The 21,150-nt window shown below is 39.9% G+C and overlaps 1 protein-coding gene across 1 annotated transcript; it reads right to left on the minus strand.

Moving 5' to 3' along the window:
- Positions 1–263: 263 nt before the first annotated feature.
- Positions 264–21,055, minus strand: LOC117652202 (midasin). The gene is made up of 48 exons (XM_034396935.1): positions 20,802–21,055; positions 20,360–20,601; positions 20,031–20,282; positions 19,796–19,950; positions 19,624–19,724; positions 19,242–19,532; positions 18,998–19,161; positions 18,477–18,886; positions 17,595–18,365; positions 17,273–17,486; positions 16,862–17,194; positions 16,616–16,757; positions 16,286–16,526; positions 15,989–16,197; positions 15,754–15,900; positions 15,519–15,669; positions 15,330–15,440; positions 15,123–15,242; positions 14,830–15,011; positions 14,616–14,748; positions 14,198–14,525; positions 12,029–14,125; positions 11,767–11,939; positions 10,891–11,673; positions 10,495–10,801; positions 10,245–10,406; positions 10,014–10,168; positions 9,517–9,932; positions 9,238–9,434; positions 8,890–9,154; positions 8,691–8,804; positions 8,400–8,597; positions 8,090–8,317; positions 7,744–8,012; positions 6,112–7,663; positions 5,836–6,027; positions 5,529–5,758; positions 5,247–5,409; positions 4,894–5,138; positions 4,256–4,808; positions 3,978–4,165; positions 3,711–3,852; positions 3,428–3,628; positions 3,182–3,349; positions 2,859–3,093; positions 1,001–2,759; positions 662–908; positions 264–570 (listed from the first exon to the last, which is right to left on the minus strand). The coding sequence occupies exons 1-48, from the start codon at positions 20,901–20,903 to the stop codon at positions 391–393; spliced, it is 16,218 nt and encodes a 5,405-aa protein (XP_034252826.1). The 5' UTR covers positions 20,904–21,055; the 3' UTR covers positions 264–390.
- Between the last annotated feature and the right edge of the window lie 95 nt (positions 21,056–21,150).

The following is a 21,150-nucleotide window of genomic DNA, read 5'->3' on the forward strand; positions in this document are numbered from 1 at the left end:
TTTTGGTTGTTGCCTGGTCTGGCGCGCAATTCAACCTGGGCTTGATGGGTCTCAGTGTTTTTGTGCCTTGGAAAGTCATTACCGATGATGTATAGAGCCCTATAGGCCCCTTGGGCATTGGTATTAAGGACTCTAATGATGTACAAAGGTTTCCTCAATGTGTTATACTCCTCCAGAAAATAAAGTCCAACTCAGCATTTGTTCTGAGATTTGATTCAAATGTGTCAGCACCTCAGGTGCTTCTGTCAAAATGAAACAATTTATAACAATTACTAGAAATATTTATTGGGTTTCCTTTTTCGTTGCTCTTTAAAGGACATAGCAGAATCAATTAAATTACTCTAAAACAATGTCAGCTCATTTCTAAAACTCAAAGAAATAATTTTAGATTTATTCCTTGCTGGAAACTAGTTCAAACCACTGTCTTAAAGCATCACTTAAAACAGCTGGCAGATTAGCAATATCACGCAAGATAAGATAAAATGGGAAAGGGAAAGTATCCATGTAAGATGAAATCCCCAAAAGTTTTCCTCCACTAAATATAGGGGTGCGGATGTCTAATATGGAATCCTGAAAAAAGACAAATACAAAAAAGTTAGTAAGATAAGATGCATTATTATTATTTATCCATAATACCACTCCAGCATAATCATTGACTTACTTTAGTTTCAGGGTTATCTATGATAACAAATATCATAAAAATGCCAGCTAGCCTTGCTCTTCTCACACAATCGCACACCTTTTCTTGCCCTTCACTGAAAACACCTCGGCCGTCCGATATGACGACCAAAAGCTGTGCATGCTCAGCAGATGTTTGAGCTTTACTGGTTGAAAATAGGGCTGTAGCATATTCAACAAGTACACCAATTTGTGTTTTTCTTTGATCAAAAGAAAACTGTTGCAAAAGCCTAGAACAAGCAATTCGGATGAAATAAATATACAATATACATCAGTAATAAGAACACAGCAGAAAATGATAAGCAATCCAAAGTCAGCTTACCTTGCACCACTGTGCTGTGTGAAAGGTTCACCCAATCTATGCAACACTTTGACAGCCTCTCCAAAGCTTAAGACACCTAATTCACCTGCCTCCAACAAGGTCAGAGCTTGACTAACTAAAGCAAGAGACTCAAACGCTAATTCTTTTGATCTATTGTCTGCCATACTCGAAGAGTCATCAATTGCAAGCATAATCTGATACTCTCTTTTAGATGGCTTTGTGCGCCTCATCCATATTTTATCTTTACGGAATTGACTAGCTATGTATGGTATTACTTTTCTCATATTAATTCTTCGGCCAGTTCGGAAATCACCCTTCATTTGAGTGGCCTGAGTAGGCTCAAGGACCAATCGTAGCTGTTCACTTAGGTTGCGGGCAAGGGAATTTGTCAAGGAACTAAGGGCCTGCCATCCTTGAGTTGCTTCTTCACCAGCGTGTTCCAAGTTCCAGGAAGTAAGTTGGTTTTGGATGTCCTTGCGGACAGCCTCAGACTGTTCCTCAACATCAGCAAGAGTAACGACAGTTGGTAAGGACAAATCATCGAAACGAGTGTGGAATGTTGTTTCAGGAGCACGAGAAACACCAAGTGTGTCTACTCTCTCCCCGTCTATCTCAACATCTTGTCTTTCTGCATCAGCTTCATTTTGAAGTGGCAGCTTTCCCTTTTCTTTCTTTTGCTTTTCATTTTTGCTTCCCGACACAGCTTCTTCCTTCTGCTTTTCACTTTCCACATCATCCACTGGCATTTCTTCAACTTCCATAACATCATCATCATCAGGTGGTGATGCTCCTTCCTCCTCCTTGTTGGGGATTGGTTGCTCCTCAGCCTGTTCTTTGGTTGCAGCATCCAGAGTTTGTGTTGATGACTGCTCCTTCACGTCCTTGATATGCTGGTATAAATCAGCCATGGCTTCAGCTTCATTAGGCTCATCCTCTGGCTGTCCCTCATCTTTCTCCTCCTGTGTCTCTTTCACATCAACTGTCTTAAGTCGTTTTCTCATGGGCTCATTCACATCTCCCAATGATCGCTGGCTGTCACTATGTCCAGGAGGCTGTTGCTTTTCTTCTGATTCTGGCTGGTCCTTGAACTGGTCTTGCTGCGGACGTTTTCCTGATCGATCTGAATGATGGCCTCTGAGCTCCTGATTGGGTGCCTGCCCAACAGAATCCTTCTCCTCTCCACCAGGATCACCATCAGCTTCTTGTGGAGGCTGTTCACCAGAAACATCTTCAGTGTCTTTAGGTAGTGCAGCCACCTGGTCTTTAGATCCCTGTTGATTGTCTTCTGATGCCTCGGTTTGTGCAGCAGAAGGATCATCTTTGGAGGGGTTCCTTTCATCTGCATCGGGCTTCTCTTCCTCAGGTTTTTCATCTTCAGGTGCATCATTTTCGTCTTCAATATCTTCTTGTTTCTGACCACTTTTTCTCTCATCTGCCTGAGGTGGTTCTTCTAGCTCCTCTTCAGTTGGAGTTGGTTCTTCAAAGGGATTTTCCTCCACTTTGTCACCGTCTGCATCGTCATTTTCGTCATCGTCACTTGCATCGCCATCAGCTTTGTCCTCTTCAGTTTTCTTATCATCCTCATTTTCGCCCTCTTTATCTTCCTCTTGAGGTTCTGGAGGCATTGTCTCTTTCATTTGGTCAATATCAAACGGATCCTCTTCTCCCTTTTCTTCTTGATCTTTACCTTCTCCATCATCGAGCTGTAGGTCATCAGGCAAATCCATAGCCTCGGGTTCAGCTTCTGGCTGCTGTTTACCTGAGGTTGGATGGATTTAACAAATATATTAACTTTTGACAAACAAAATAAAAGCCACAGAAAACAAAATAAAAACATTAATTATTTAAAATTACATACCATGGTAAGGGTCAACCTGATCGTCATCAACCTCTGGCTCATCCATTTCATTGATCTCCGGTTTATTTTCCTGCTTTCTTTCATCACTTTTGTCATCAGATTCCTTGTCATTAGGATCTCCTTCACGCTCTCGAGCGCCAACTTCCTTTTCTCCACTCTCTTCTCGAGACTGGCCTTCTTCTTCCTTTTTGTTGTCTTCTTCATCACCTTCTTCCTCAGAATCACTTCCCCAAATCTAAGCAGAAGATTAAGATAAAATATTTAACATACTCAACAGTATTTCATGGATGAGTGACTGAATGTGTCACTAAAAGGTGACAAACCTGTTGATCTAATTGCTCTGCTTCCTTTTCTGTGTCGCCCATTTCTTTCTCAGCGTCGTCATTATCATCATCCTCCTTATCTGAATCATCTTCGTCATCACCTTTGGGATCTACATCCTGAAGCTTTCCATCAAAGTTGTCAGACATTTCAATACCTTTTTCCTCTTCCTACATGAGAAACATTTTGAAAAAGTTAGTTTGGCACTTGAGTACTTACAAATTAGTCCCAAGGAGTGAGTCACTTACCTTGCAATCTTTGTCCTCATCCTTCTTCTCCTCACCAGCTGGGCGAGCATCATCCAATTGATCCTCAGTTTCAATACGTTCTGACATGTCTTTCTCTCCTTCACCATCTCCAAGCCCCATGGCTCCTTCCCCTTTGCTCTCAGACTCCTCACCTTCACCCGCTTCTTCTTCAGACAACAAGCCTTCTGGTGTGCAGAACCCCTGTAGTTTAGAAAGTAACAGCAAGTTCTATAAAAAATCTATTTATGATTTAGGAATGATGAGAAAATAAAGTGATACTAACCTTCACAGCTAAATCACCAAAGACAGCTAATACAGTTGAAGCAAGTTTACAAGTAGCTCGATATGCAGCTACTTGTTGCTGCACAACAAATTGGAATAGGAGTAGCCATTGTTGAAGCAAAGGAAGTGAATGCAAGGCAATCCTGAAATAATAATAATAAAATAACAACAAAATTGCATAGTAGTTCTAGCATTTGATACTAGAAAATTAACCACAAGAATGATTTTTTTAAAAAAGGAAACACAAAAAAAAAACTGTTCACCACACCTGATACTTCTCTCTGCTTGAGAGGAGAGGCAATTTCCATTGATTGTAGACATTAAGTTGTTCAGAAGGCTTTCAAGACATTGGCTAATTTCCACAGCATTCAAATTAGACAAATCGGAAGCAAGTGACTTGAGAATACCATCAGTTAAATGTTTATCTTGGATGAGATCATCATCAGTTTCCTCAACCTGAAAAAGAAAAACATAGTTAAAAAATAAGAATTCCTCAAATGGTATATAAAGAAACAAAACAGACAAGTCATTGGTTCTCAAGAATACCTTCTGGTCTCCTTCAATTGTATCCATCTCAAGTGTTGACTGATCTGGTTCTGGCTCATCCAGAGTTGTGTGGTCTTTGTATAGCTTTTGAATTGCCAGCAATATGTTTTGCACCAAATCAATGACTTGGATCGAGGGTTGAGTACATGAAGCCCCATCTTCAGCTGTAGTTTCTGCGCTCACTAGGTTATCTTTGCAGATATCAGAGAATGAGTGGTATTCAGAAACCATATGGTCCCTCAGCCACTTCAGACTTCGAATGCATGGATTCAGGCAGGAGTCATCACCAAAGATGGTCAAGATTTCAGAGATTCTACTTGTGACAACTGAAATGTCACTGAAACACTGGGCCATCTTCTTGTAATAGCTTATGGTAATAACGTTCGGACAGACAGAGGAAAAACTGTTATCTGTGAAAATATTTTTCTTGCACTTATTGAATGTTGAAAGAGCTTCATCAATGATGAGGATTGCTTTCTGCCATGTACCATCTCCTTTGATAAGGCCTGATAAACCAGATAATTGTGTTCCTTCATATGCAACCACAGGTATGCTATAAAAAAATGATGAAACAAGATTATTAAGGTTTTGCTTCCGCAAACAATTTTGACACAGAACTCAGCACAGATGTAACATACTTGTCTTCAATGTTCTCTCCACTCTCGGGGCAACAGTTAAGTAGTATCCGGGACTGTTGCAAAGTGGCCAATGCAGACACAAGCAAAGATTCAAGCCTTTTTTTCCACTCACAAAGAGTTGATTGAGATGGCATCTGATTAGTAAGAATTTCTTGAAGTGACTTCAGCTGGAATAACTGTATACGCACTTTTGCCATTAGGGTTGTATTCCTCTCAACACATCTTTGTTGGCTGTGTGCAAGGGTCTGAAAATTAAGTTTAAAAAAAAAATAAAAACAACATAATTCTCAAAAAATTATAAATTTTGATGCTTAACATAAAGTTGAAGAAAAAGGCAATAATTTGAAAATTACCAGAAGATGTGTAGGGAACCCTTTAAGTCTGTCTATGTTAGGTGGACCATGGTCCTTGTGGGGACTGCGGAGAGCTATACTCAATTGAGCATAGCGGACCCATGATCGCATCAAGTATGCGTCACATCCATCCCATGAACTGAGAATCTCTTTATCGGCAGCACTGCAAGGAGAATTAATGAAAATGTGAGCATATTTTTTAAAATTATTACAATAGTTTAAAAAAAAATTAATTCATTAACTTCTTGTTTCAAATTTATCCATTTAGAGTACATATTATACCTTGTAGGTTCACTAGCATTGCTCAGGGCCTCAAAGTAAGCATTTAAATCTAACGGAGGCAGCTGAGTGAACTCATGTTTTACATCTTTCTCCTCGTAAGTTAAGCCTGTGTGGTGTGATAAACCAACACGTTGCAACATGCGGAACAGGTCAGCTAATGCCTTGCGCTTCATCTGAAGTTGGTTCTTTGCTTGGGATTTCTGCTTGGCTTTAGGTGCAGTTTGATCCACCTGACAAAAATTTGACATTAAAATAAATCTTACAATTATATTATGCACTTAAAACTTACAAAATGCACGGTAATTACATCAAGAGACGCAAGTTGTTGCACAGATTCAGCAATGTCATTTGAAAGCTCATTCAAAGCGGCAACTAGGCCAGGACATGTAGAAGACAAGATAATTTCTTTTGACAATTTCTTTGAGCGGCTGAATAGTGATCCAGCACGATACAGCACTGATGTGGGATCCAGATCCAGCTCAGATAGATCTTTAAATATCTGGCAGAGAAGAAAGGACCATAAGCAAACAAAAATAATTTAACGATAAGTCAATAGCTGCAATGTCAACAGAAAATCTCTTACCTCAGGATCAGCATTTGCAATGTACAATTTAGGATTGAGCTGTGTGGGCATTTTACGTTGTGATTTGCCTTCAAGGCGAGAAGAAAGCATAGTCATTTTGGCAGCCAGCCGAAGGGCCTTCTCAAACTCCTTCACATGCTTGTGTAAGGTTCGTTGAGTCTTGGCAACTGTTGCTTTCACAGACCAGTAATTAATGTCATTCCAACGAGCTATTTTAACATAGTCCTTCAGTTTTTTTTCAATTGGTTTTTTCAGGTCAATGATTCTGTTAGCTATCAAATCTTTAAATTGATGGTAGAAGTTGTACAAATTCCACAAAACTGAAAGCAGTTCGTTCCTTTGACGAGAAGCAGGAAGGTTTATGACATGGCAATGGAAGGCCAAAATCATGTCTAGTCTTACATGGAATTCACCCAGAGGGGCATCCTCCATAAACTTCTCAAGTGAGGATACTATTTCCTTCTCACTCATGGATTCCTTTTCAGATGGATGTATATAAGAATCAATCAGTGAGAAAATATAAAACCACCAGCGAGAAGCTCTCTTCTCCATTCGGATAGCTGCAGCATGAAGGCATCCTTTCCACCCTGACAACTCAAGCCGCCTCCATTGAATAACAAGATTTGTGACAACACCTGATTGGTGTAATAGACTAACACCTGAGTGAGCATTGTCTTCCCATTCTTTCATCTTGGTCAAGAGTATTTCAAGTCCTGTGAGAAATCTTGCCAGAGGACTTTCAATAGGAAAAGAATTGATACGATTAATCACAACAGCAATTTGATTTAGAGTTGGATGTTCCGGCCATTCACTCAACAATTCACTGATTCTTTTGAAAACTCCATCAAGAACTGGTTTACACTGTCTTGCTTCACTCATACAAGGGCTTCGATAAAAATCAAATGTAGGATCCTCTGGGTTAGTACCAGCATCATCAGAAACTGACAAGTTTGGAGATGCTTGAAATGAGGCTAAGATCCAGCTTGGCAGAAGATGATTGTCCACAGTCTCATCAAACATGTACCCACAAGATGAAATGAGACGGGCTGCAACAGCAGATCGCTGTAGCCATGGAGTCAAGTAATCAGTGCTGATGGAAGAAGAGTTACTTGGAGAGCAGCTTATCCAGGAAGATTTGGTGAATGCCAAGGCCAGAGAAACATGAATCGAGCTCACAAGAGCCATATCTTCTTCATCTAACATTCCATTCAATGCCATTCCATTCAGGTTGTCAGATACTTTAAGAGGTTCGTCATCCAAACTATTTTGGGGCTCTAAGTCTCCAAAATCTTTCTCCCTATTGGATGGGAACATTTCAGCTATCTCCTTCAGCGCTTCTTCATCATCGGTAACATCCTCACACCTCAAAGCTCCACGGGACTTGTAAAGGCTCTCATTATCCTGCTCCATTTCACGCCGCTCAGCTTCCTGCTTCTCCCAGATGTGCATGAAGGATCTCAGCACTTGAACCAGAGCATCCCATTCTTCATTCTTCACAGATTGAGATACACATATAGCATTTTTTAACTCCAGAACCGAACTTTTCAACAACCTGGAAAATAAAAACAGCATGACATGTGAACCAAATGGAGGTAAGAATTAATTGTGTTACATTATGTTTTGATAACTCACCAATACGCTTCCAGTTGTGATTGCACAGCAACAGGTAGATCCTCATTATCACCAACAAGAGCAAGCAACATCTTCTCAATAATAGATGGCATATGTCTATTTGCCAGATGAGAAATAAGATTCAGCAAAGAGGGTTGTTCAGAATGCAGGGTGGGGAAAATGCCAATTGAGCACACAAGTTTGCCAAGGTTAACATGATCAGGACCATTCAAACCCTTGAGGAAGATTTTCCTTGAAACACCAATCATCAGTTCTACTCCACGGATGAGCTGAAAATTTATCATTCTAGTTTCAAGAGACTATTGTAAAATATTGGACAGAATAGCAATCAAGATAAGATACCCACCTTTGCACTTGCAGCCAGAAGAGGTCCCACTATGTCTGGGTACCATAAACCAAACCTTCTTTCCAGCATGGTTGAAAAGCTGCGCTGAGATCGCAACCAAGTCTGAGCCTCATTCAAAACTGTTTGATAATCTTGAGTGGATGTACTAGTATGAATGGACAATAAACGTTTTGTTACTTTAGTAACAACAGCTTCTGAGCTAAGGCTTCTTGCAAGGTGCTCTAGTTCCTAAACAAAGTAAAATAGGGATATAAGCACTATAACAGGGTGTGTTATTTTACCTACAGTTCACTTTGTTCCAAAACCTTACCTTGGTCAGTGCAGTGTACAAAGGGGGATCAGGTCTTGTGGCCACTTGCCGATTCAGCACACTTAATTCATGTTCCAAAGAAACAGTGTGACTGCTAAGAACTTTAAGATGTGGATGAGTAGGCAAGGCATCAGATTTGTTACCCTTGACAGATCCAACAATTTTAGCTGAAAGTAGTTCACTCCTTGTCAAGAGAAGCTGAAAGAGTAAAAGACAAATAATTATTAGATGGTACACACTACCAAATTACTTCCACAAAATGAATAATGAATTGGTGCAAAAACAACTTACGTCATCTTTTGTGTACTTGCGCTTGATCGCTTCTTTTGAGGTGGGGTCAATCTTGGGGAAAGCGGAGAAGAGCTGAGACTCCAGACATCCCAATAGAGCCCAAGCCAAGCCAACCTGCAAAGATAAAATTCATTTTGAATTCAGAAAATAGCTATGATGATTGAAAACAATCACATTGTCCGTAAGTTGAGCAACAAACCTGAGCCAATGTTTCACTTTCCACCACTTCACTGCTTCTGTATTGATGTTCTATAGCATTAAGTACCATAATGAACTCTAGAAGCAAAGAGTAGAAACTTGACAGTACAAATGCCTTGTCTCCAAGTCTTTCTTGGAGTTGTTCAATTATTAAAGTAGCTCTTTCCTGCAAGTTGGATTGATGCATTGGAACTGAGGAACAGCTCTTTTCTAAACTGTTTATAAAATGTTGTGAAGCAGCTAAAATGCTGTTTACTTCAGTATACCTGTAGTTGGAAAAAATAATTTATTAATTGATCTAATATCTTAATTTTGAACCATCTCACCTCTGCAGCAGACTCATACAAACCTAAACGAGAATCGAGAGGTGAAGAGGGTTTGTGAGTTTCGCCAAAGTAAACAGCGCAATCTTGCAAGCAATTTCACATGTTGAGCATGGCGATCGAGTGTCAGCTGAGACAATTGCTGTTTGCTTGATGGGTTGTGACAAAATAGGAGATTGGCTGCTAAGTGAGAGAACACTGGACAGTGTTGGGGTAGAAATTCCTGCAAATGTAAATAATACTTATTATCAGGTCCTAAAATGTGGTACAATAAGATTTGCTAGAAAAATCATGAAATACTCTACCATGTTCATTTCCTTATCACATACTGAGTTCAAATCCAATATGGAATTTGAAATTGCCAAAGAACGGTTGCAGAATTGGAACAACCAGGAAATTCCTTTGCATAACTCTTGGCTTTTGCCTTCTGTTTGAAAGGCTTCAAAATAGCCAATAAGAGCTGCAGGTATGGATGGTGTTATTTTCATTGCTTGTAATAAGACTGAAGCTTCCTCCATGAAACTCAACATCGTCTGCTCTTGGAACAGTTTCAGTAATAAAGGACCAGTCGCGTGCAGGCAAACTGCTTCCATGAAGGGCCACAGCAAGATTTGGAGGCTTATTGGGTTGGGTGGATGTTCAGATTGCTCACTAATTAAAGGGTTTGCCAAGAGACCAGCTTCAGAACAACATTTTTCAGCTTGATCCAGTCTTTCCTCCACTGTAATCAATTAAGTACAATAGAAAAAAAAGCAGCATATGACGAAGGAAAAAATAAGTTACAGTAACACTTTAGTCCTACCTTTGCTTAAATCAGATGCTAAAATAAGGTCCTTCACAGCCACTGTTAATGTTGCCTTTGCTGTTTGCCCCGCAGGGGTGGTGAGAAAGTTAGCCACTTGAGCAAAGTTGTTCTTGTCATTATCACGTTTCCACATATTAATAACACTTCCGACCCTGGAATGGATATAATTTTAGGAAATGCCTTAACAATTATATAAATAAATGAAAATTGATTATAAGGATTTCTTACTGCTGGGCCTTTGATGTCAATGTAGCCTGAAGGTCAGAGGCTATTGGCAATGGCTGTCCAATTTCTTGTCTCAATTTTTTTGCTACTTGCCACATAACACTAATGTTGGAAAAGACAGAGGCATTCATCCTCAGCATTATTTCAGTGAGGAGAGAGGCATCCCTGAAAGTCCAAACACATTTTGCCTTCATAAATAATAATCAGAACAATAATAAGTGAAAATCTGAAAGTACATTCTCAAGTTACTTACAATGCAGCTTCACCAGCCAGGTGAATTAATACAGGAATCGCATATTTAGAAAACCAACGATAATGGACTGCCAACAAATTTGAAATTTCCTCACATGCAGCCTTGTCTGAATTAATAAACACAGATGCCGCCTGGCTCTGGAAGCGCTGTATCCAAAGGAATGCTTTACGAACAGACCACCAGAGCTCATCGCTAATAGAAACCCCAATGGTATTGAGTGCATCACACAAAATACCAAAGGCTGCATCCAAAAATGGACCAATGTCAGTTATAATAGGGTCTGAGGATAGTGTATCAGCCAAAACACCTAACACGGGCAAGAAAAAGAAATTAAGAGGCATACTTTATCAGATATAAGCCACACTAGAAAATAAAAAAAATTAAATTAAATCTTACCTTTGGAAACAGCATGGGAATATTCTAACACAGATATACGTTTATGCTTCTTTATGCTTTTGAAGTCAAAAGAATATTTAGTCCTGAAGCTGTGTGCTGTTATGTACAAAAGCAATGCCACTCGGTTTTCCACACCCTGGTCATCGTCTCCACTCAGCACTGTGAGGGCAGATGAAACATCTGGGAGCCACCTACGGTCCCACATCAAATGGCACTGGGCCAAGTCATCAACATTCACAATCACATTGTGTAAGGCTTTTGACAGCTGAATGATGGTTTCCTCATGACAGGAACCTTCAACAACTTTTTCCAGCCATTTACTTGCAAGGCCGACATCAGCTACTGAACATGTTTGGTAGAACAAGATAGTGAGATTGGCAATGACTGTTTCGAGGTCCACCTTCATCTTCGAAATGCCCAAAAATTCAAGAAGTTCCCATAGATCATGCTCTTGTGCATTGGTGAGTGCAGATAGAACACTAAATCTCTGCTTAACTATAGCAAATGCTGAATCCTGCTGCACTTCTCCAGTTTTCAAAGTACTGTGAGAAATCAATCTATCAAGAGCAAGGGAAGCACTGCCATGAACCCCTACTTTCACTGCTTCTTCAAGAATAGAGAGGTTGCGACGTTTAGTGTCTATGTTGTCATGTAGACGAGATTGTATGTAGACTTTAGTAAATGATGAAACCAAGGAAGGAATGGGGGGCATTCCTCTATGCACTTGCTGAACAAATAAATATGAAGCATGAAGAAGTTCTGTGAGTCCAGGTGGATCTGGGCCTAAGAGAGTTAGGGTAAAATCAGTCAGTTAATTTCTATGAGAAATCGGTACAAAAACTAACACATTTGGTAAAAGTTTACAAGAAATAATACCTTGAACAACATTCGACATCGCCTCATGTACACTGAGAAGCATCTGTTGATCATGTTGACTGTAGATACCTACATCATACATTAAAGAGGCAAGATCTAATGGACTCAAGGAAGTTGCCATATCTTCCTCAGATGTGGTAATGAATATTTCTACTCCTCTATTCCGCATAGCCCTGAAAAATTAATTTCAGGTCAAGTAAAATTGCTGAGTGTAAAACTTACTAGAACTTTGACAAAACATGTACGTGAGAAAGTTGCTTACCTTGAAATTTCTCCATTTCTTGGGTCCATAGTCAGAAATAGACGAAACTCTGGGTGAGGTTGAATGGTGACTAATTCACCATTAGAATTAACTCCTCTTTCACTGACAGTGAGAACACCCTGTGGTTCGAGAAGACCATTAAGCCTGTCGAGTACTGCAGCACTGCAGAGATTAACATTGTCAACCAGCAGCCAGCATCCATCAATCAAACTTTTGATCAGAATACTATCAATCCATTCAAATTTGCCTCCTGCATTGAGACTATTATCGCGTGTGGCAGAATCCTTGAGGCGAGACAACAACATTCTAAGATTTTGGACCTCTTCTTGAGCTTCTACTGAGATGGAATCTTCTGGAATCGACATCAACACATTCAAAAGGATGTCAATTTTCTTTGTGAATGATATTACTTCTGATGCCATTGGTTTGTAACCACCTAATGTGCGGTTTTCTGTGTGGAAACTTTCCCAGAGACACAAAAGACGATTTGATTCTTTCTCTTTTCCTTGCAGAGTGGAATGTTGGATACTTTGGAGCACAATTTTGTGAGCTTTCACTGCTAACTCATCGAAGTGGCGTTTGTAATCTGCCTGCTCAAATCCACCAAGAATTTCAGTAGTATCCATTGCAGAGTTCACAGAAAGGGTTCGCAGTTCATGACCTGTCAACTGGGATAGGAGCTGAATCAAACTAGTTTTGCCACAACCTGCAGGGCCAACTAAAATTGAGAGCCATCCCATAGACACACATCGGGCTATAGATTGTAACATAGGCAGTTGATGCCTCAGAACAAGTTTTGATTTAGAGGTGTTTCCAAAGGCTCCCCTTTGCAAGGTAACATCTCCTAAGTACACTACATCTGGAGTAATGTAGATTTGAGGCACATCACAGGGAAGAGGGTAATCACTGCCAAATGACTGGGTATAGAGCAACATCATTTCTTCTTTATCTCTTGCTGTGCGCATGCGGTCAATATATAAAAGTTGAACAAATCTTCCTGGATTAAGAGCTCCATTTGAAGCTCCCCACACAGTAACTTCACACCACCTAGTCAGGTCTCGTAAATTCATTTCCCAAGGAGCGCCTCTTTGGCCCCAAGTGCCTCCTGGCGCAGTTTGCATTGATGCAAGTTGATTGAAATTCACCATGGACTTTATTAAATTGGGAGGCAAGTTTGGGAAGAGATTTTGGCAAATATACTCCAAATCGTCTGAGGTGAGCGTCTCCATATGAACTTGAGTGAATCGGTTGAGGAATGACTGCGGGAGACCTTTCCTAGCACCACCTTGGTTGAGTGGGTTCTGACAGGCAAATAAGCGAGTTTTGTCAGACTGAATGTGGAATGTGCGTCCGAGCTCCGGTATGAACAGGTCACCTCTATGATCAAGGACAGCATTTAGCCCTTCTAATACTGACTGAGAGGCAAGGTTCAACTCATCCAACAAAATCCAGTGCCCACTTCGAAGGGCCCGCAGAAAAGGACCGTCACGCCATGCAAACTCTCCACCAGACCCACCTTCAACTGGCAAATCAGCTCCAAAGAGGTCTGACACATCAGTTTGGTCTGATAGATTGATTCTTGTTAATTTATATCCTGCGGCTTGAGCTAAAGCAGAGACCAAGCTAGTCTTTCCAACGCCTGGACTTCCCTCCAAGAGAAGTGCTTTGCTTAACTGCAAACCACGAAGAACACGCATGGCATTGATACGAGTTGTTGGTGCACAAAGCAGGAAATCTGCATTGTCCACTATGTCTGGACAGCCTCGAGGTATGTAAAAAGGCTTCATTCCAAATTTCTCCATTGTTGATGTAACTTCAAAATCCTGTGAATTTACAGATAAAAATGATTCTAGGCTTGGCATTTCAGCTCCCATTGACTCCTTCACTTGCTGCATTAACAATTTCAGAGCAGAAACTCGCACACTCTGAACAACTTCTCTGGTCGAGAAACTTGTCAGTCCTGTCCCTAGGCTATCCAGGAAAGTTAGGCAGGCTCCATGAATATATGCTTCACCTAAACTCAAATTGACATTCTCTTTGGTGCAAACATTTATAAAATCAATCCATGTCATAATGTCTCTTATACTTTTGACACACCTGAAAGCACACAGAAAAGAATGAGAAAACAAATTTCAAACATATGATTCAAAGTAAAATTGTAAGTCATACCTATTTCCTAAATCAGTTTGTGAAAACCAATCCAAAAAGTCAACAAGAGCAGCTCCTACACTGGAGGATTCATTTCTCTCATTTCTGAAAACTAGTTCTGGTCTTAAGTTGTGTTCTATCACAGCAATCAAATCTGATCTTTGTGAGCATCCTTCACACCAAATTTCAGTGAACCGATTCCTCAAAGCTGGCGAAAGTTCTTTCTTGCCGTAGTCACCACCAGGGTTCATGGTTCCCACAAAGATGAAACCATCCTTAGCAGTGATTTCACAAGGTTCACCACCAATACCACTGCCTTTCTCAGCTAGCAGCAGCTTTCTTTCAGGCTCTAAAATAAAATGATGATAATGATGATTATTGAATATTATGATAAGTATTATCATTACGGTATATTTTGATTAGGCAATGCATGACTTACCAAGTAGGGAATTAAGTCTTTCCAAGACACTGTCATCTGCCAATGATATTTCATCTGCTAGAAATACTCCACCATTCTGCATAGCTTCGATCAAAGGGCCATCAACCCATTCAAATAACTTTCCCTTAGTCTCCTACAATGAAAAGTTTTCCATGTGCACATAATTTTTTAAAGAACATTTGAAAGGTAAAGTAATTTTAGAATAACTACAAACCTCAGTATGTTCACGAACTGGGCGCAGGCCTCCCAAAAAGTCCGCACTCTCTGAGTGCATGTGACAGTTAACAGCTGCTAAAACTTGACTTCTACTAGCTGCTAAAAGTTGGCAGAGTGTTGTTTTACCACACCCAGTTTCTCCAACGAGTAATATGGGCTCTTTGAATTCACAGGCTTTACCTAAGGAAAATAAAAACAGGACAAGCATTTGAAAAAAGAGTGAAGAATATTGTCTGCACACATTATAAAGTCGCAAGATGCAACAAAACTACTCAATCTATCCACAATTACCAAGAAGAACAGCAAGACGCCGCATATTGAAAGTCCATACTATATGACTGAAACCAGGAGGGGTCTGGTGAATAATAGATTCTAAAATTGACCGTGTAACTGGTGAAGTGTCAGCATTCACTGAAATGTAAAGAATAAGAGAATATGTACTGAAAAGGCTATACAAAACAACAGCAATGGTATAGGTTCAAAGTATGAGGAGCGTACAAGTAAAAAGTTTCTCAGGGCTCACTGAACGTTTGATGTACTTCTTAAGAGATTCCTGGATAATGATCCTCTCTTCTTCTTTTCTGACTCTCCCTGCCAAAATGAGATATCCTGGAAAAGTAGAAAAAAAAATCTTTGAAAATAATGTTTACAAAAATTGTTATTAATAAAGGATTGGAAAAAAAGTACCTTCATCTGCAATATGCTGATCCCAATCATAAAATTTCCCTGCTACTGTCTGTTGTTGAGCAAGGCGATACCTTTCTCCCCATCGGAACAAATCTCTCAGGGTAATAAAACCTTGCTTGCCAGCAAATGCTGCACTTCCTTTTCTACGCACCTAAAATTGTGAAAAATAATCAAAGTGAATCATTATAAAAAACAGGGTGGCTATTGTCAGAGAACAGCTGTTAAAGGAACCTACTTGCAAATCAGACATAACAGCTACCATCTTCTTGCAATAGGAAGGTGGCATATCACAGCGTAAATGCATAATGGTTTCCAATTCAACAGAGGGTATTTCATCAAAATGGAGTTCAATGAAACGGTTCCGGAAAGCTCGTGATAAAACCTGGAGTAAATGGAGAGGAAGGGAAAATTTTTACTTGAGTGACATCTATGAAGATAAGTCTAATGTATCATATAGTGGTTATTTGTACCTTTCTGCCACCATACAGGCCAGGAGGGTTCTGTGTAGCAAAGAGCATAAAATTTGGGTGTGCCTTCACAACTTTCTGTGTTTCAGGAATAAAGAGTTCACGATTGTCGTCCAAAACTCTGTTGAGAGCTTCCAAAACATCACTTGGAGCCAAATTAAGTTCATCAAGAATAACCCAATGTCCAAATCGCATAGCTTCCACGAGTACCCCTGAAGAATAAACACAGGTTCATTAGATGTCTATTCGGAACCAACCAGATCTTTAAATCGAATTGATTGAATTTTGGTAAAGGATTACCTTCTTTGAATACTAAATTTCCATGCTCATCAGCAGCATAGCAGCCAATGTATTCTTGAAGATCAGTATGCTCATGGTTGTTGATACGGAGGCACCGATTGCCTGACACTTGAGCCAGATATGTGATGAGACTGGTTTTGCCCACAGATGTTTCACCCTGCAGAAGTACAGGTAGCCTCGCCAGAGACACCACTCTGACCAAATCTCGCAGATTTTGACGAACAGTTTGTGTCATAATGTACTGTAGAGAAAGGAGAATGCAGTGTTGACAGGTTCATGGTTTCACATGGAGTTAAATGAAACAATAGGCTCTTAAAACATTACCCTTACCTTGTCAGGTGTAATGGGATCAAGAGGTCCCTGGGTAACCCAATAGCCTTCTATCTGAACAAAATTTTTCCCTGTTGCAACAGGAGCAGGGATTGGTTGTTTCATCAGAGACTTTAAATCAGTTGAGTTTCCTGTAATTGCTCTGGAAATAAAACAAAACAAAGGAAAGCAAAAGAAGATTAGTGAAGTGGTATTTTCAGTATATAAAATTCAAAATTACAAGAAGGGAACAGATTGAAGCCATACTTGGACACCAGGTCTTCAACAATAGGATGGGATGAGCGGTCTAGCTGAGTCAAAAAACTCAGTAAAATCCCTTCATACATGGAGCGTGGGACTGACCCACAAGGATTAACTGCTGCTACTGAAAGGGCACGACACAGTGTTCTAAGGCTGTAATGAGGTTTGTGCCCAGTACCATCAGAGAGATGTAACACAGCCTCTTTGCAAATTGTTAGATAAAATTTTACTAGTGCATCCAGCTTAGGTGCAGGTAAAGAGAGGGGTTCCAAATATGAACCACACAATAAGAGAAGATCTTGTCGGTCCACAAGTTCATCTACAAAGAATTCTGAAAACCTGGAATTGCATTACAAATTAATATATCATTATTTCACATCATGCCACATTTGAGATAAAAGGAAAATAAGGTTTTACCTATTTCTGATTCCAGCAGGCAGTTCTTTTTTGCCAACATCTGTTGCAGGATTCATAGCAGCAAATATTCTAAAGTTTGGATGTCTTTTTAATGAATGTTCATCTCCACGTTCCAGAAGATACAGAGATCCAGAGGATCCCTCTAGAAGACTTGACAAGCATTCAAGAGTTTGAGCACTTGCCAGATTAATTTCATCCAAAAGAACCCATTGGCCTAGAACAGCATGAATTTTGAGTAAGGCAGGAAGACAGCAGTAGTGAGAGTATTGAATAAATTAATTAGATTAATTAGAGATTAATAAATTATTAAACCCTAACCCACCTTCTTGCAAAGCTCTTACGAGGCTTCCTTCAACAAATGCAAAGGCAAGAGCATTTTGGGACTTCTTAAGTTGTTCTTCCACTTTGGACAGTTTACGGGATAGTTGCTGCCAAGCATCTTTGAAGGCGGGGGTATACAGTTCATCAGATTTTGTATCTCTATTGGTAACTTTCTTTTTTGATTTGTTGGTATCAAACCGCTTTAGTGCAGCAGTGGTAGTGTGCTTCATTAAGCCTACCAGAGTGGTCCATTTTTTGCGAGAAAAGCAGTTTGCTATGTGACCAAGATATTTTGCATTTTCATTAACAGAGAAGAACTTTCGAAACAAAGTTTCAAACTCATTTCTTAGAGGCGAAATGACAAATTTGAGTTCCACTGGTTTGTATCCGCCCAAGAGATCAGCGCTATCTGATTGTTGATTCATGTTAATGACAGACAGAGTCTGGCCCATTTGTTGGGCTAGGTACTGAATGCTTGAAGTTTTACCAACTCCTGTCTCACCGACCAACAGAACTGGTTCACTATGATAGATACAGGACGCAATCCGTTCTAGAAGAGCAGCAGCTGGACGAGTAAATGAGTAAGTAGATTTAACTCGGCTGGTCAATACTACAGCTTCAGCGATCTTCCTAGGCAAACTAACTCTACCAGCAGTTACATGTGACAAGGAACAAGATATGACAGGTTTATGAATATTGCAGAAATATTCTGCCTTAGTATGAATGATACCCAGTTTGCCAGCCACACTTGAAGCAAGGCTAAGTCTTGTCTCTAAAAACAGGAAAAAGAAGAAACATTAGGGTAGGTCAGACATAGTGTTTTACTGCCAGAAAAATTAGGGTAGGTGAGACACAGTGTTTAAAATTATAATATAGTACAAACCTGGGTTACTGACATTACAGCAAAATATGTCCACAGCATCTTGAAATAATTTAAGCGCAGATTCAGGTGACTTGACATCAAAAGCCTCTTTTGATCTGTTGCACCATTTGATGAAGTCTCTTGTAGAAGGAAGTCTAGTGCCAGCTGCCTGAATCTGAACAGTCTTGGTTTGCAAGTCTGATGTATCTTCATTTCTAGACAATGAAGAGTGGTGGTTTCCGGCCGAGAAGAGCAAAAATACATTCACCATGCGTGAAGCCACAGTGCTTAAAGTGGGGTACAAAGTCTGCACTATTTCAACGAGCTCAGATTCAGACAGAGGCTCCATTTGCACAGTTAACCAGTGCCTTTGAAGCATACTAGTCACTCCAGAGTGGAGTTTGTGAAGACCACTTGCACCTGACACCAACCTAGACAAAATATTCAGATGAATAACTCTTTCTTGTAACAGGAGTTTTAGTTTCACGACAAGGACTCTAAGTAAGCCAAACAGGAAGAGAAATGGAACCTTTCTGTCTCACCTTTGGGTGAAAAATAGTTGAAAGCCAGGAGCAGCATGCACACAATCCTTGAAACCAGGTACACTTAGAGTACCAGTTTCCAGCAAAGATGCAAGAACAGCTGCCACATCAGTGGTGCAGCTATCAATATCTTCAAGAAGCAACCAGTAACCCCCAACAACAGCCTGATAAAAAATTAAAAAAAATAAAAAGTTGGAAACTTTAATTCCTTTTTTTTTTTAATCTAACTTTTAGATAAACAGACCTGCGTCAAGACACCAGGCTTCCAAACAAATTCACCAGGAATGTCAGTACATTGGTATGTACCGAGCAACATCTTGCTGTCTGTTTGGTCACCCAGCTGAACCGAAAGGTATACAGGGGGACTATCATGGCCTGTCAGTTTCGCAAGGTGCTCCACAAGAGCAGTTTTACCACAACCTACTGGGCCCTGAAGACACAAGGTTTTCCCTGTAGCAATGCCAAGGGCAATGGCATGCATATTTGCTAAGGTAGAATTGACCATCACCAAACTTGATTCCAAATTTAGTGGAATCTGAAAAATTACAGATGGGAATTATTGTTTTGCACATTCAATAAAACAATTAAAAAGAGAAGGCTTTGAAATCTGGGCTGCAATAATTAACCTTCGAAAGTGATGGAAGAGTAATGCCAGCAACTGACACAACAGATTCACGATTGTGGTGAGGAAGACCAGAATCAATTGTAGGCACAGAAGTGTCAAAACCTGTTTTGAAAAAAAGGCAAATTTAAGTGAAGATGACTTTAAAAACTTAACAAAATAAATAAAATACTCACATAGGTGTTTGTACTTGTCAAAAATTTTCTTCTCATCTTCTGTACACTTGATTGAAAAATTTACTATTTCTTCATTTGTCAATTTGGTACTGAGAAGCGTTTCCTTCTCTTTACATCCCATTTCAAACAGCAGAGCACAACATTGACAAGAAATCCTAAAGTTCGTGAACATACAATGTAATTATAACTTTTTTAGACACTTCAATGCAATAAGAGTACTTGTTGTGCTACCCACCAACGGATGTATGGTTCAGCATGACTTAAAAATTCTTTTAAAAACAATGACCAATCCCACATGTCTTTAAAGTAGTCTGTTTTAATTTTAAGGAAAGTGTAAGAACATAAAGCAATGTCTTCGTCACTTATTGGTTCCAGGACAGCTGAAGATTGAACTTTCCTTCTTTTGACTTTGGGTCCATCTTCTGCTTCCATCATTTTCCAGTAATGAAATGGTGATGGGTTGGAATTAAAATATTTCAATGCAAATCTGAAAGGCAAAACCAATTTTAAAAATAAATTGATTTAATAATTTAACGCAAATTTAGGCAGTCTCCAAACACTCACGTCATCACGTCCGGATGAATGGGAGCAAGTTTGCCGAGAGCAGCACAGCGTTTCTCATGCAATAATTTGGGGCTGATGTTTTGAGAAAAAGACTTGTTCTGATCATTGTCGCTCAGTGCAACAGCAAGAATTTGGGGGAGCGAATCGGACATATGATCAGCAATGAGTAATGTATGCCTCTGGTTCAAGAGCAACCCAGCCAGAACATTGAGCAAGCTCTGCACATCACGGTCACGGAGCACCTGAAAAAGCAATTATGAAAAAATCAGGGAACTTAAAGAAATCAACTGTGACAGTGAGATAACCTAACAGGTGGACATAGCGCACGTTTAATGGCAATTAACAGTGACTCTCCTGGTTCTTATTATCTTCGTGGATTTGAAGGCACAAAATGAAGGATTTTATTTAGTATAAATAACATGACATCTTTTAAAATACTTACATCGAGGCGAATAAACTTGGAGCATGCATCTCTGCATACTTTGTCATTTGCGCATAAGTCCCGTAAGGTAGATATGACACCAACACAGCCGTTTTCGGCCATGATGATCAAGATATGTTAGCTACTATATGTCAAAATATTAGGTAAAATAACATTCATTGCATATCGCCGCTCCGACCACATGGACTTCACAACCTAAACACGTGCTGACATGTATACATGGATACTAAACAAAGAAGGAAGAAAGAAAAGAAAGAGTGGGAGAGAGAGAGGAAAGGAGACGGCAAGCTTTCGGCAGCTCCGGGTAGAGGGCAGCACCGGGGCATTCGGTCAATGCGGTCTAGCTTCC

This window comes from Thrips palmi, unplaced genomic scaffold (assembly GCF_012932325.1).
Source record: "Thrips palmi isolate BJ-2018 unplaced genomic scaffold, TpBJ-2018v1 HiC_scaffold_7, whole genome shotgun sequence".
Classification (NCBI taxonomy): domain Eukaryota; kingdom Metazoa; phylum Arthropoda; class Insecta; order Thysanoptera; family Thripidae; genus Thrips; species Thrips palmi.